Raw genomic sequence first — 15,143 nt, 5'->3', positions numbered from 1 at the left:
GGAGTTGGTTGATTATTTTTTTCTTACAATTTTTTTTGGTGGGGACGGGGACTGGTAGGGGTGTGGAGTGGTAAAAAAGACTTTTTTTAATTTTTTCTTTTATAAAAAAATAGTTTTTTTTACATTTTTTGGGATTGGGGGAGGGGCATTGGGGTCCGTGGGCTAGGGGGCGGGGTGGTAATTTAAAAAAAAAATTTATATTTTCTTTTTGGAATAAGGGGGTGGGGCATAGGGGGGGTTCTAGTAGGAGGAGGGGGGCTAATAGGGGGTTTGGGTGGTAAAAAAATTTTAAAGAAAAATTAATTTTTTATTTTATAAAAAAATGAACCAATTTTCTTTAAACATTTTTTTTGGGATAGGGGCAGGGGGAGGGGACCTAGTATGGGTGGAGTGATAAATAAAATTTTAAAAGGATTTTGTTTTTAAAGCGTTTAACATAATCTTTACTATAATATGGGTATCCATACTATCCATTGGATAATTCATTTTTATCCATTTAAAATGTGAGTCGAGCCGAGTACTTTATCATTTTTATTTTACTCGTTTTCAATCTATTCATATTCAAATCGACTGACTTGTTTTCCACTCATACACATGAGCATGCAAGGTACCAAAAAAAAAGGGAGCAGTAGACTATAGTCGGAGCGGAGGACTTGTAGCTTAAACACACAAGTCATAATCGTTTGCCACTCATACACACGGGTACCCCAAAAAAAAAGGGAGCACTAGACTAGAGTTGGAGCGGAGGACTTGTAGCTTAAACACACAAGTCATAATTAAAAATAAAAAACAAATGGTGAAAATGCCTTTTTAGTTTTATCCAATTTTGGGTTGAAATTCGCCGGTTCCGATCCCGATCCCGATCCCGATCCCGAAGGTTGATTAGCTGGTAAATCAGAAAAAGAAGCAGGAATAGAAAATTGATATTGTGGTTGGTGAATGAAAAAGGGATATGGTGGAGTGGGAAGTTGAAGAAGCAAAGAAGAGAAGAGATGGGAAGAGCAGAGTGGTGGGCTTCTAATTGGTGTTCCTACAAACGTACCACCATTCTTGTTTGTTCAATTAACGTTTTTGTTGCTCTCTATGTGCTTCATTCATACACTTCACCAACCATCAATGGTAACATAACTCCTTCAAAATCATCCAATATTTAATATTTATGCACTCATAAATTTATACATACATACAACTTTTAGGTATACTCCAGATCAGCTTACCAAAATGGAAGACTCCAATCGAATAAGAAAACAACTACAACCTCTGCAACTTATTCAACTAGTAACATTGTTTCCTCATGCTTTATCTCTTTACTTTATGCCTATGCCGTGATGACATTGACATATATCTCTCTTTTCCTGCTCCTCAAGATAAACGGATTAAAGCAAGAATTTTTGGTTGATGAAAATGTGCTGCAATTGCCACACCAAATTAAACAGAAGATATCAGATGAAATACTAGCAGCATTGAAACATGTCAATGCCCGTGACAATGCAACACTGCAACGAAGTGATTATGCCTTCACTTACACACTAAAGTCATTCAATCTTTTCATTCTTTATACTCTAGCCTACATGAATTGTGAACTTCTTATCATCCTCTCTCATGGGACCATCATTAAATTACTGAGAAAGTGGGACATATGAACGAGACAGCCATAATATGTTTTTTCATTAGTTACACTGATTTCATTGATAGTATATCAAGATGGCATGAAAAATATTTACGATATGGTACAAGGCTTAATCTCATTGATCTAACTAGCTTGTCCAACTCTCATTACAAGTTACCCTTTTACCAAAATAAAAAATAAGTAAAAATTGAGATTTTTCGCTGAACTAGGAAATGTTATATTGATTGAATGGAATAAGAATGATGAGAAATGTTAATTAATCAAACTAGAGATCCGATTATGCAATATATTTGGATGAGCCTCTGAGGTTGTTTCTTTTGGAAAATGATTGCGGAGGTGAAAGCTGACTTAAACCTAGTTTTGAAGGCAGTTTCCAAAGCATAATTCAAATAGTTCTCAAAAGGTTTAATCTTTTGGGACAAAGAAGTTGGTAGCAAAAAGAAGTTAGTCTTGTCAGTTGTTTGATTGGATTTGGTTGTTATATACTCTTCAGACGCTTCAATAGCCATTTGCTGACTTTATTATTTCTTTGATATGGGATCTGAATTTTATCCTAAAAAGGAAATTTCTAACTTTACACTAATGAGTTGCTGCAGTCATTTAGTAGTGATTTTTAATGTACCGGCACTCAGTCCCTGACAGTTACAGGAGCTGTTGTATCAAGATCCATTGGTCTTTATTATTTTCATTCTTTAACTAAGATCATACTCGGAAACCAAATTCTCAAGTTTATTTTTCTTCTTTTTGTAAAAAGGATTCATAAATTATGTTGTAAAGTTGTTGACGCTTGTGCTTCAAACTTCAGGTGTTCTCTTTTTCTACTGGTTTCCTATATTTCCTTTATCTCCTCTCCTTTAGTAAATGGTCTCAATGTCTTGTCTTTCCATACTAAGAAATGTTGTGGCTATATTTGGAAGAAAAGGTTATCGATAAATGAATCTGACTTGATTATTGTGCTTTAGTTCTTTAAATGGATGCTTAGTATAGGAAGTGACCTCCAACTTAGGATGTTATTTCTTATTACTACTAAAGACGCGAAAAGGGATGTTATTCCTTTATTCCTGGCTTGTGGGCAGAATACCTAAGTTTTTGTTGTCTCAGATTCTAGTCCTCTTTATCTTTAAAACCAAACCTTCTGCTATTACCCGCACAAAATTATCCCCATACTAACTCAAGTGAGTTTCTGACTTCGGCTCACCTGGAAAGCAACAAATTAGTGCTGAAAAATGCCTACCAAATGAAGATACTAATGAATCAATTGCTTTTTACGACAAGTTGGAAATTGAGATAGGCAATAACAAGTTCCAGAATTTGTGCTCGCATGCCGGTTTTGTTCATTGATGAGTAGATGCTGTGTTTGGAATTCCTCTAGCTCATAGAGCTTAGTCTCTCCCAAATTCATATAACGGAGAGTTGTAGTGGGTTGAGAACCATAAAAAAATTGTAAAATTATGATGAATGCTCTTTGTAATTAGTTAATATATAAAAAGAAAAGATCTTTTGAATGAGTTTATTAGGATGAGCTCTTCTGGACATGCTCTACATTGGCACTCAAGTATGGTTTGTTCCGGCAGATCGGGAACCTGAATCATGTTGGATAAGAATTGTTGATCTCCCATGTTTGTGGTCTCAACAGATATTCAAAGAAGTAGGCGTCATTTGTGGAGGTTGGATGGAGACCGAAGTAGCGACCATCCTAAGAAATCATCTTATATGGGCTCGATTAAAAGTGAAGGCTACAGTAGAGGAAATCCCAAATTCTCTCGAGGTAGATAAAGAGAGATTTATAGACAGGCTCGTGTAGGTTGAGGCATTGGTGCTGGGTCAAATATGCCCGGCGAGTTGAACAAGAAGCCAGGACCTCTAGACTTTGCATAGTTTTAGAGGAAAGGCCAAGAATTACTAAGAAGATGGGACATGTAGAAGCTATAAAACATGCATCAAATTTTAAAATAAGTGGTTGTGTTTCGTGTGCGGCATGTGGTGTGGTTTTAAATAAGTTGGGTCTAGGTGAAGTAAAGATCACATTATTGGGCCTATCTAACCAACCTAACAATATCTTTAGGAAGGGGATGAACTCCGTGGAAGGTCTAATGTTTTACAGTAGTGAGGCCCCACCTATTGTTGATCCTCTATTAGTCAAGATAGATGCTAACCTCTCAAAAGAAAAGCTCTCTCATCGATAGTGATAGAGTAACAAAGAACATAGCTTAATCCCATACCTAACCTTATACGGATTTCACAAAAACAACACGTAGGAGGAAGCAATTTTAATCATACAACATGGGGAAGATATAGTTTATCTACTGTCTAAGGAGAATGAAAACAATCAAATTGTTGAATACGATAAATCATGGCTTGGGGAATTGCAAAGATTGCATGACAAAGAGGGTAATGTGATGACAATTGTGAATAGAGATGAAATTTTTCCCTTTTATCAGGGTGGCGAGCCCGAGCAACAGATTATGAAATGGAAGCAATGTAGATTTTCTTGTTGATAAACCAATCCCACTGGAAAATCAAATGGAGGTGGCTTAAATGAGCGCGTTACATTGTTATCAAAATTCAAAAGTGAAAAGCGCAAATAAGCTCTAAGGTCTGTTGGGGCTTTAATGAAAAAAGCACAAATGGAGAAAAATACAAATAAATATATGTTTAGTCATCTCCAGAAAGCGTCATTGGCAAGGAAATGTGTGTGATAGTGCCTTGATGACTATACTAAAGCGCACATTAAGTGAGGTGAAGCGCTCAACATGTTTTGAGCTTCGCTCTAGGGCTTATGACAGCATGTCGCGTCACTATGGGTTTATAATAATGTGATGAAGATGAGCAAAACTTATGGGGTTGATTTTGAAGGCTGTGAGAGGGAAGCTCTAACTTTGTTTCTAAAGATAGACAGGAGAAGACAGATAAAGAGAATTGAAGCTCCAATTTGTAGGACTCTGAGACCAGAAGGGATACAAAAGATTACAAACCTAATTTGTTATGTTAAGTTGGGGGCAATTGGGACTAGGACCAGCAGGAAGTCTGTTTGCAACATATCAAAATGAAGCAAAACCTGATTTCTTGGAATGTTAGGGGATTAAATGACATGGCTAAAACAAGGACAGTGAAGCTTATGGTGTAGGAATGGAAAGTAGGTGTCAAACTGGAAGGGGAGTGGAAAGGATTGTTAAACAATTTTGGGCCAATAGATGGGTGCAATATGGTTGTTTAGAAATGTGGTAGAAGCGGGACATCAGAGTAGGGAGAGAGGAGGTGATTAATACGATAAGTTACACAATTACATGTAAAGTTACGTCAGTCTTGTAGAATATATCCTGGCACCTTACAGGTGTCTGCCCCAAATGATTAAGGGTGCATGTCAGGCGGTTCAATTGAATATTTGCGCTTAACGGTTAAGCTTGTCTGTTTTTAAAATGTATTAAACGGCTAATCGGTCTGATAAGATATTGGTTTGTTTGATATTGGTTTAGCAGTTGAATCAAGAAGGTATTTAAAGCTAGCTTATGATATTTTCTTCATGGTTAAACTCTGATGAAATTAAGTCTTAAATTCAAGAAAAACCAGAGGATGATACTAGCTTCAACTTTGCCACACTAATAGAACTAGAAAGAATCAAGTCAAATCAACAATAAACTTCTGAAACTATAGCAATGAGAGAAAATTCATATGTTTACTCTACACAAAATTGAACACAAATAGGAATGATTGATCGAGAGCGTTCACCATTTTTGTCTTTGTGGAGCCAACTGTTGCGTGACGAGGAATTAAGAGAAATAAGTATAAGGTTTCAAAGGCCACTTTAAATTCATAGGGAATATTTGTAAATTTAATAATTTTTAATGGGTTAACGGCTAAACCATAAGGGAAGTGCGCAAATCGTACTCTGGTTAAACCATTAACTATAAAATTTCAAACAGTTCGTCAACCGCTAATATGATAACCCGATATCAACAAGACAGTAAGCCTATTTTTCAATTGGAGTATTAGTTGTGGTTCGGTTTTGAACAGCTCTACAATTAAACAAACAATGAAAAATCCTCCCTATTGATTCACCTTTACCTGTTCATAAACCAAGCACTTCTATAAGGTCTATGGAAAAGAAAAAAGCTTAAAGAGGTGCAGTTCATCTAAGATAAAAGGGAAATCTATATGGAAGATAAGATAAACTATTTACTTTTTTTGAAGGGAATGAGATGAAATGTTAACTTTTGTTTCATTTTTTGTGTAAACATTTTTTTTAAATGAACCCCTTTAAGAATAGGAAAGGATATCCTTTTAGTTCCTTACAAGGACTTTTTACAGCACCTTCTTCTTGCTATATTATTATTACACTTACAATTTTTCAAAAAAACGTGCAGTTCATTGAAAATGTCTCTATCTGACTTCTTTTTTTGTGATAAAATAGTTTCACTGATGGAATCAAAAAGATACAGTAGATACAAAAAGGAAATGTTAGCTCCATTACATAAGAAAATCCTATCATAAGTTCAGGGAGCTAACAGAATCTAGAAAATGATCAAAGGTTATTTACATAGGACAAGCTGCTCTAGAAAGTAAGAGGATGATTTGGAGTTGAGATTCCATGTCTTTCCGTCCACACACACCAAAACATACCTGCAGTTAACATTTGCCAGATCTTTTTCTTGATTTTCCAACTTCCATGAATTCCAGCTCACAAATGCATCTTTAGTAGTCTATAACATGGCCCAGTTGAGTCCAAATATTGAGAAGAACATGCACATAGGTCTGTTGCAACCGTACAATGTACAAATAGTTGCCTGATACTTTCTGAACTTTGTTGTCACATATTGCCTCTGTTTCCAAGTTGGAAGCCCCTCTTGATGAGGTTGTCTTGAGTCAAACATGTGTCACTCAGAAGAAGCAAATAATTTTGGTTGGTATCTTTGTCTTTCATATTGCACCCATGGTTATGGACTATTGATCAATAAAGTAGGTAGAGAACTATGAGCTCTCAGGTTCTAATTCCACCTGATGCAAAGGCACTAGGTGATTTCTTTTCATTTGTCCAAGCCTTGGTGGACAGAGTAACGAGGTACCTTTACTGTGAGAGTAGCAGGTAACTGTCAAATTTGTCGAAGTGTGTGCAATCTGCCCCGGAACCCACTGTTATAAAAAATAAAGAAAAAGTTGTCTTTCATATTAGTTTCCAGGGCCATGCCCATGAGTTAATCAAACCATTTGACGAGCAAAAACATTGTATAACCTGATTTGATTTAATAGTTGTACAAACCATCTTTTTCTCTTTTCCAGCTAAAACTATCTATGTCCTGGGCATCCATTTTGCTCCTTTCCAGTTTAGCAAGTAGGCCTAGACTTTTGTTTAGGTGTAAAGTTTTTTGGGAAATGCAAAGCCAATCACCTCCAACTGCAGTAATCTAATAAAAATGATCTCCCACCCCCTCTGTGGTTTCCCATTCGTTGGAGACACTGGATGACCTGCATGTCTATCCATCTTGAGTTGATAAACTGAGTTCAAAAGTATGCCATGAAAGATGTTACTTCATATTTTTGTTCGCACAGATTCCACTTAGAACTGCAATATTTTCGAACATGTCAGCATTACTGCTTTTGTGAGTATATAATTCCATATTAGTCTGATGTCTTCTTCGGCAACAAAAATTAATATTCCACTTAAATGCAAGTTATTCAAGACATTCTTGAATGATAGATGTCTATGCAAAGAATGGAGTAGGTATAGTTTATGAACTTTTATCATACATTTTATGTCAGTTCTACTGCTATGTGAATAATGTGTCAATTTTGAGCGTCAATATCCTATAGTTATGTTGTATTCTTTCCATTATTTCTCATTTACTTCTTCCTGGCTATCATTGTTGATGGTTTTCTTATGAACAAACGCAGATGAAAGTTGGCGCGGAAAAAAATTAAAAGAAGCCAGGGAGCTTGTTAATAGGAAGACATCAAATTCAACTATTGCCCCCGAGGAAGCTGGAAAGTCTTTTACTTCTGACTTTATGTTGTTTCCTTTATTTACAACTTTGTTTCTGTTCATGTTAGAATCCCACAATTGTTGGGGAATGGACGAGTGGTCTGCTGATAGGTTTTGGGGTTGAGTTAGACCCAAGTGCCTTATTTTACATGGTATCAGTGCTGAGTTCACCCCATTTGGGATCCCATTCCATGCTCCAGTCGGGCTTGAGCATGAAGGGGGTGTTAGAGTAGGTTAGAGTTCTACATTGGTTGGGGAATGAACTGGTGGTCTACTTATATAGATTTGGGCAATTCTCCCCTCCAAAGCTAGCTTTTGGGGTTGAGTTAGGCCCAAGTACCATATCTTTACAGTTCACGCTTCCTATATCAGGCTTACATTGATGTTAACCAGGGTTTCTTCTTCCTAGTCCATAATCCATCTGTACTTTGACAAATTCATTTAATATCTTGCAGGTCTACTTGCACAAATTTTGGATGTTGACTGGGCTGAGCTGTCAGAAGAAATAGGTCTTTGGATACCTGTTGCAATAATTAATAAGGAGCATCATGACAAACCTGAGGGTGAAGAAGAATTTGGTAATGACATACTTCATTTTTCAATCTAAATCATTTGAGTGTATTGTGTTGATTCTGAAGAATTTTTCACTTTATTCTCTATCTTAATTTCTCAATGGAAGTTTAGTTGTTGTGCATAGTTTTTTTTTTAAAATAGTTGTTTTCTGCATGGAAGAAAAGACTAGGTATAATATTGTGGATAGATAGTATTTGCGCTTAATATGTGCATAAGCACTGTAACATGATCTAGTTTTTCTCACTATCTTTCTCCTTTATCAAAAGAAACACTTGGGAATAGTTTGTTTTGTTAAATTCTGATCCTCTACTTATGTTCTCCAGACAATGAAATCATAGCTAGCATGCGGCTTCCTCCTGAGTGTAACGTTGAACTTCATACGGATTACGGTGGAGATGCAGTCAGATGGGGACTTACCCACCTTAAAGAATCTGTATTTGAGTGTTGCATAGCCTGTTTGAATCAAGCTAAGAACGCTGGACCCAATGATAAGAAATGCAACATATGGTTTTATTGCCCATCTGAGAATGGATGCTATTCTCCAGATATTTATCAACACAAAAATCAAGAATGCTGGCTGAAATATGTTAGTTTTTAGTGCCCTTCACAAAATTCACTAACGATCATGTATTTCTTTCTTGGACCGGATAATTTAAGAATGATCTTTCGCAGACCAACGTTGTCCCTCATCCCATCGTCCCTTTTATTTGCAGGCAGAGAAAGCTAAATCAACTTTTAAGGACCAATATTCTGAGTCATTCAGAAATGCACACCCAAATGCACCAGTTGTTGTTCCATGGATGTTTGGTGTTGTCAGTGTTTAAATTTCCACTAACAAAATAGAAACTAAGCCTTGATGCCATGGTTCTTCCATGGTGTTACGGTGTCATATAAGGTTCCACGTCAAGCCACTGTAGCTTCAGATAATTGTGCAATGAGATTTATTGAACCACATCTTCTAAGCATAACTGCTTCTCTCTCTCTCCCTCTCTTGTATCATCAAGAGGAACATAGATCTTGGACCAGAGTGTAACATTCTTTTGTATCACATGGTGGATAGAGTGGTAATGATAGCTTTAAGTTAGAAACTGAATGTGCCAAGGATGTGGTGAAAATATTTGAAATCTTTTCATTTTTTTATTTTTACTCTGCCTCACCCCTACCCCATCCATCTTTTTTCACTTGATGGATGTAATATCCGAATTGTGACATTATTGGTATTGTATTTACCCAAATGGTGGTGATCAAACAATGAATTTGCTTACTGCATGTCCCTTTTTCTTTTATAGTATCCCTACTCCTTTCGATACAAAAATGACAGGGCTCAGAGTGCCACACATCTATTCCAATTCCCAACTTGCGCATCTATAAGTTTTTACGAATCAAACTTTACATATTCAGAAATTTCTTAAACAAGCACCACAATTTATAATAAATAAATAAATTGTAGGAAATTTGAACCCACACATAAGGGATGCTTTAAGGTCGTGCTACTTAAGGTCGTAATCACGTCAGGACATAGAAGTTCAACAATTACTTTCCATACAATTTTTTGTTTGCTAGATACCTGTATCTGACAAGCATAGATACATGTATCTCGGTGTAACACCTCGTATCCGAAAACAGACCAATTGCAGATTTCTGAAGTTGCAAGTGGCAGGCACCACCCACAGCCTGTAGGGTGACCCACGGCCCAAGCTTGTCCATGGTTCACCACATGCGAACCTTCCCCTAAAAGCCCCAAAAATTTTGGTCAAGTGTCGACCCACAGTCGGATCTACGGATCGTAGGCCAAGCCACAGACCGTGTCCTGGTCAGTGGATCGAGGCCCCAGATTCCACCCCAGACGACGATCGATGGTTGACCAGCGCAGACCATAGGTCGATCCATGGTCCGTGGGTCTGGTCCGTCAGTTGGCCCCGACAACAGTTAAGTCAAGGGTCATTTGGTCTTTTCCTTAGGCGTTGGACCCCTAAACTATGTAGTTTTGGTCAGTTTTAGCCTAGTAACTAAATTAGAATCTACTCTAAGCAAATCATTCACTAAAAACTTAAAAAATCAAAATGCAGAAGGAAAAAGAGTCGACCAAGCCCTAGTCCAAGAACGCAAAAAGTTTTCATCAGTTTCAACCCCAAAATCGAAAGATTTCTCTGTGGAATTCGTCACCAGGTATGTGGGATTTCACTATTGGGTTCCTTTTGCCTATTAGGTCCCTATATTTCAGTCAGAATCTTGATTCCCTTAATATTATCTAGACCTAGGGTTTCTTGAATGCTAGAAATTGTTGGGTTTTAACTGTTAGAATGATCCAAATCAGATTGCCATGAATACAGTATCATTTTGTGTGGATTCTTTCATAAATTCAGAACCCTAACTATGTAGTTCTTTTAGTTCATGAATTACATATGCTAGGTCAGATACTTCAGATATACATGCCTCATATTTGAATGTTTTATTATCAGCATATTAATGTTACATTTTCATTTAGCATGTCAGTATTTTGAGTTATCCCGTATTACAGAAATTCAGTCATAAATTGTTAATTACATAATCAATTGGGAGTAGCTTAAAATCGAGTGGACTAAGGTTCAACGTACCCGAATAGTCCCAGAACTACGTGCCCCGTAGGTTTATAAGTCTCCTCTATGGGAATTACATTTTAGTGATCACGCCAATTATGCCTCTATACCTCTGACAGGGTATATTGGGTCCTCTCGATAAGGCATATACATCGGACTCCATAGTTAACTCATGACATTTTATGTCGGTTATTAGTAGCTCCCACAACTAGATTCTAGTGCATTAACGAGGTTATCAGTTTCAGTTCAGATTTCAGTTTTAGCATGTTATAAACTTGGTCATTGCATTTAGTTAGTTCATGTTCAGTATTCCAAGTTTAGTATCATGTTTATATCATATCATTGCTCAGATATATGCTTTGATTTAGTTATGATTATTGTTCAGTCTTACTCTATCATGCATGCTCAGTAACTTTCAAGTACTGACACATACTATACACTACATATTCTCGTGATGTAGGTTCAGGTTCTCAGCTTCCAGATCACGCATAGATCGGTTCCCGATCTTCAGTTCAGCAGCATCAGTGGTGAGTCCTCATTCTTCGAGGACGGTTGATATGATTGTCTTTCTTTGTTTTCAGTTTTAGTTTCAGTTTTGCTAGATTTAGTTGGGGCATGTCCTAGCACGTCTAGTCAGTTAGAGGCTATTTTCAAACATAGTTAGATTCATCTATAGTGTTAGAGTTTGACTTTTCAGTTGTTGTTTAAACTCTCACTTTCATATATTCAGATTTAGTAAATGGGTATTCCCCATCATTTCAGTTTACATGATGATTTAGCTTCCACACAGTATTTCTTTACTTCAGTTTATTTAGTATGCTTATGATATGCCAGCAGGGTTAGCTTGGGGTCATCTGTGATCCTAGGTCCGTGTCCGCGTTCTGGGGTAGTTTCGGCGCGTGACGAACTTGGTATCACAGCATTAGGTTTAAGTGTCCTAATATGTCTCAAAAGCCACACTAAGTAGAGTCCTTTTCATGGGTATGAAGTGCACCACATCTAATGAGAGGGAGACTAAAAAGTGTTTTAGGAAAAACTTCATTTATTTTCTACTATCTAGTTCTAATCCCCATTTATTTGCTACTCGACTCCTTATTCCATTTTCGGATCGTTTTGAGGCGTTGGATAAGATTAAGCTCATCTATATCATTTTCAAGGATGAGATAGATGCTGTCTTTTTAGTCTTGGGGCGAGCCCGACAACCCCATGCCGAAGAAAGTAGCCCTTTCAAAAGCCTTTTCGGCTAGGGCATTTCTTTCCTCAACGATTCAGTTGAGTTGCTTTTCCGTGAGGTATGATCAAATTTTCTCGTTCTAAATCCTTTGTTATGCATTTCAGATCATGCCTCCTCGTAGAGCTTATGAAAGGAATGTGAATATACGCATCGCTAATGCAGCTCCTCCAGTCCCAGATCAGGAAGTTTCGAATGCTGAGTTTTAGAACGTCATTCAACTTTTGGCTCAGAGTGTGACTAACCAGAATAACCAGCAGGTTCCAGTTCCTGTAAATGCTAGTGGTGGATCAGTGGCAGCCAGGGTTCGCAATTTTGTTAAGATGAATCCGCCTGAGTTCTTAGGATCGCAAATTGGTAAGGATCCCGAAAATTTCATAGATGAGGTCAAGAAGATCTTTTGAGTGATGCAAGTGACATGTAATGAAAGGGTAGAGTTGGCATCCTATCAGCTTAATGATGTAGCTAATATCTGGTATACTCAATGGAAAGTGAACAGGGGTATAGATGCAATTTCTATCACTTGGGAATGCTTTAGTGAAATCTTTTTGGACAGGCTCTTTCCAAGAGAGTTTAGGGAGGCAAGAGCTCAGAAGTTTATGAATTTGAGGAAGGGTTTCATGACAGTCCAAGAGTATGGACTCAAGATCACCCAACTTTCCAGGTATGCTCCTCACATGGTGGCCTATTTCAGGGCTCAAATGAACAAGTTTCTGTATGGGGTATCCGATCTAGTGAAAACAGAGTGTATGAATGCTATGTTGTTGGAAAACATCAACATCTCTAGGCTCATGACTGATGCTCAGCACATTGAGGGAGATAAGCTTAGGGAACAGGCTAAGGAGAATAAGAAGGCTAGAACAGGAAACTATGAGTATTCTCAACAAAAATTGGGTGGTGGAAATCGCTCGCAGTTTCAGCAGAAGTCTTCAGCTCCATCACCTTCATCAGCTAGTGTTCCATCCTCCAAGTTCCGAAATGATCAGAAAGGTAGGGCATCAGGCTCTAAGTCTCAAGGTAGTATTTCAGGCACCAGAACCTACCCAACTTGTCCAAAGTGTGGTAAGAACCATCCGGGCTAGTGCCTTGTAGTTAAAGAAGGATGTTTTGGTTGTGGTCAGTCTGGTCACATGTTCAAAGATTGTCCTTCTAAACAGGATCAATGAGGTAACAATGGTAGAGCTCAGTCCACAACTTCATCAGCACCAGCAGGTCGCCAACTGAGCAGGGTAACTCATTTGGTACAGGTGACGGTCAGTGCCAAAATAGGTTGTATGATCTCCAGGCTCGCCAGGATCAAGAAGATTCTCCTGATGTCGTCAATGGTACGTTATGAGTCTTTGACTTAGATGTTTATGCTTTGTTAGATCCAGGGGCTACTCTTTCCTTTGTAACACTTTCTATAGCAGTCAACTTCAGTATTAGTCCAGAAATTCTCTCAGAACCTTTCTCAGTCTCTACTCCAGTCGGTGACCCAGTTATAGCTAGACGAGTATACATAAATTGCCCTGTCACAGTCTCCCAGAAAGTCACCTCAGTAGATCTTGTAGAGTTAGAAATGGTAGACTTTGATATCATTCTTCTAACACCCCGACTTTTCAAAACGTCTACATTAACTCGTATCTTCATGGAAAGACAAGGAGGGTGAGTAATAAATTAAAAATGATGTGGAATGCCATATTTTAATTGTTCAAGGGTTGTATCTCAAGTTTTGAAGTTAAGTAAGTGGCAAAATAAAAGTTGGCGGAAGTTATCGTAAGTTCTTTTTTTAAGATTTCTCTGAAATTTAGGTCAAATATCTCATAGGTTTTATCCCAATACATAAAGAGTCATGGGGCCCACGACCTATCAAATCGAAGGTCTACGAGTTTAGTTTCCAACACATTAAACCATTTGTTCATACGACTTTAGAATAGAGAGATATTTGCATTTTTGTGGGACTGCGCAAGCAGGCACGTGAGGTGGGGCCCTAGGTCGGTGGAACTTTACATATATCTTCTTCTTCGAACCTATTCTTCATTTTTAGCTAAGAACCAGAAAAAAATAGAGAAACCCATTTCTAGGATCAACTAAAGTATAGATTTTCTCGACTTAAGTCCTTGACAAAAGTTGTCCTACGCGTTGGGCTCATCATCGTGGTATAATTTATTTTATCTATTTCGTAGCATATCACACTTTAGTGTTGGGATAGCAAGGGTTTGAATATATTTGAAGGTTTTGAGGCGTATTATGACCTTAAGATCGAGGTAAGACCCTTCTTTCATCGACTCTAGATTTTATAAGAAGCAAATAGCAATTTGCGACGAAAATACATATCTTTTAATATATTGTCATGGTATCTTTTATCTTTGTGTGTTGATTATGGTCCTACCGTTGTTGTAGTATCGAGGGAGTTATGAGTAAAAGTTGTTAGTCCACGTGAATTCAGCGAAAAAGGTATGTTAAGGCTATTTCCTACTTATAGTATGTTTCCTTAAAGCTTAGGAGCAATGTAATTGGGTTGTTATCCTTGTTACACTTGTAGCCATTATTGTTGATTGTTGGCTGCTCGAGTTGATATAATTCTCCCTTGTTGGGATTCTTATTCAGTTAGTAGCGTCCCTATGTTTGACACGACTTAGAGGCTATTTGTATAGGTTGCTTATAACTAAATTTCTCGCTTTTCGCGACTGGATTGTTATTGTTGCCCTTGGGGCTATTGTGGTTAGTTACAGAAATGTGATCTATGCCTAGAAGGGCTATATTCTGCCTACAGGGCTATATGGATGCCAAAAGGGCTATGAGTTGCCTACGGGGCTATATTGATACCTAGAAGGGCTATGAGTTGCCTACAGGGCTATATTGACGCCTAAGAAGGCTATGTGCTTCCTACAGGGTCATGTTGTTGCCTAAGAGGGCTATGAGTTGTCTATAAGCTATGTTGATGCCTAAGAGAGTTATGTGCTACCTATGGGGCTATATTAATGCCTAAGAGGGCTAAGTGACTGCCTACGGGGCTAGGGGACTATCGATAGGGGTATATAGGCTGATTGGCACCTTTCGGGCTTATGGGGGCCTGAGTAGGTGGTCTTGTGTGTTGTTTGTACCTACCGAGCTTATGGGGGATTGGTTAGGTTGTTATTTTATTATTTTTGATAGGTTTAGATTTAAGAG

At 37.8% G+C, this 15,143-nt stretch overlaps 1 protein-coding gene across 1 annotated transcript; it reads left to right on the top strand.

Annotated features, from left to right (window-relative positions):
• The first annotated feature begins 878 nt into the window (after positions 1 to 878).
• Positions 879 to 9,400, top strand: LOC125876327 (uncharacterized). Its single transcript, XM_049557484.1, has 7 exons — positions 879 to 1,119; positions 1,190 to 1,278; positions 1,368 to 1,506; positions 7,520 to 7,610; positions 8,064 to 8,185; positions 8,504 to 8,766; positions 8,894 to 9,400. Exons 1-7 carry the CDS (start codon positions 993 to 995, stop codon positions 9,002 to 9,004), a joined length of 942 nt encoding a protein of 313 aa, XP_049413441.1. The 5' UTR covers positions 879 to 992; the 3' UTR covers positions 9,005 to 9,400.
• The last annotated feature ends 5,743 nt before the right edge of the window (positions 9,401 to 15,143 follow it).

This window comes from Solanum stenotomum, chromosome 9, assembly GCF_019186545.1.
Source record: "Solanum stenotomum isolate F172 chromosome 9, ASM1918654v1, whole genome shotgun sequence".
NCBI classification, from domain to species: Eukaryota; Viridiplantae; Streptophyta; class Magnoliopsida; order Solanales; family Solanaceae; genus Solanum; species Solanum stenotomum.
This window is presented reverse-complemented; position numbering and strand designations above follow the sequence as displayed.

Bases quoted from the DNA above. Each gene is read 5' to 3' on its own strand.
- LOC125876327 (XM_049557484.1), top strand. From the start codon at position 993: ATGGGAAGAGCAGAGTGGTGGGCTTCTAATTGGTGTTCCTACAAACGT. The intron at 7,611-8,063 runs AAAGTCTTTTAC...ATATCTTGCAGG, and splicing joins ATTGCCCCCGAGGAAGCTGG to TCTACTTGCACAAATTTTGG. The intron at 8,767-8,893 runs GTTAGTTTTTAG...TTTTATTTGCAG, and splicing joins AAGAATGCTGGCTGAAATAT to GCAGAGAAAGCTAAATCAAC.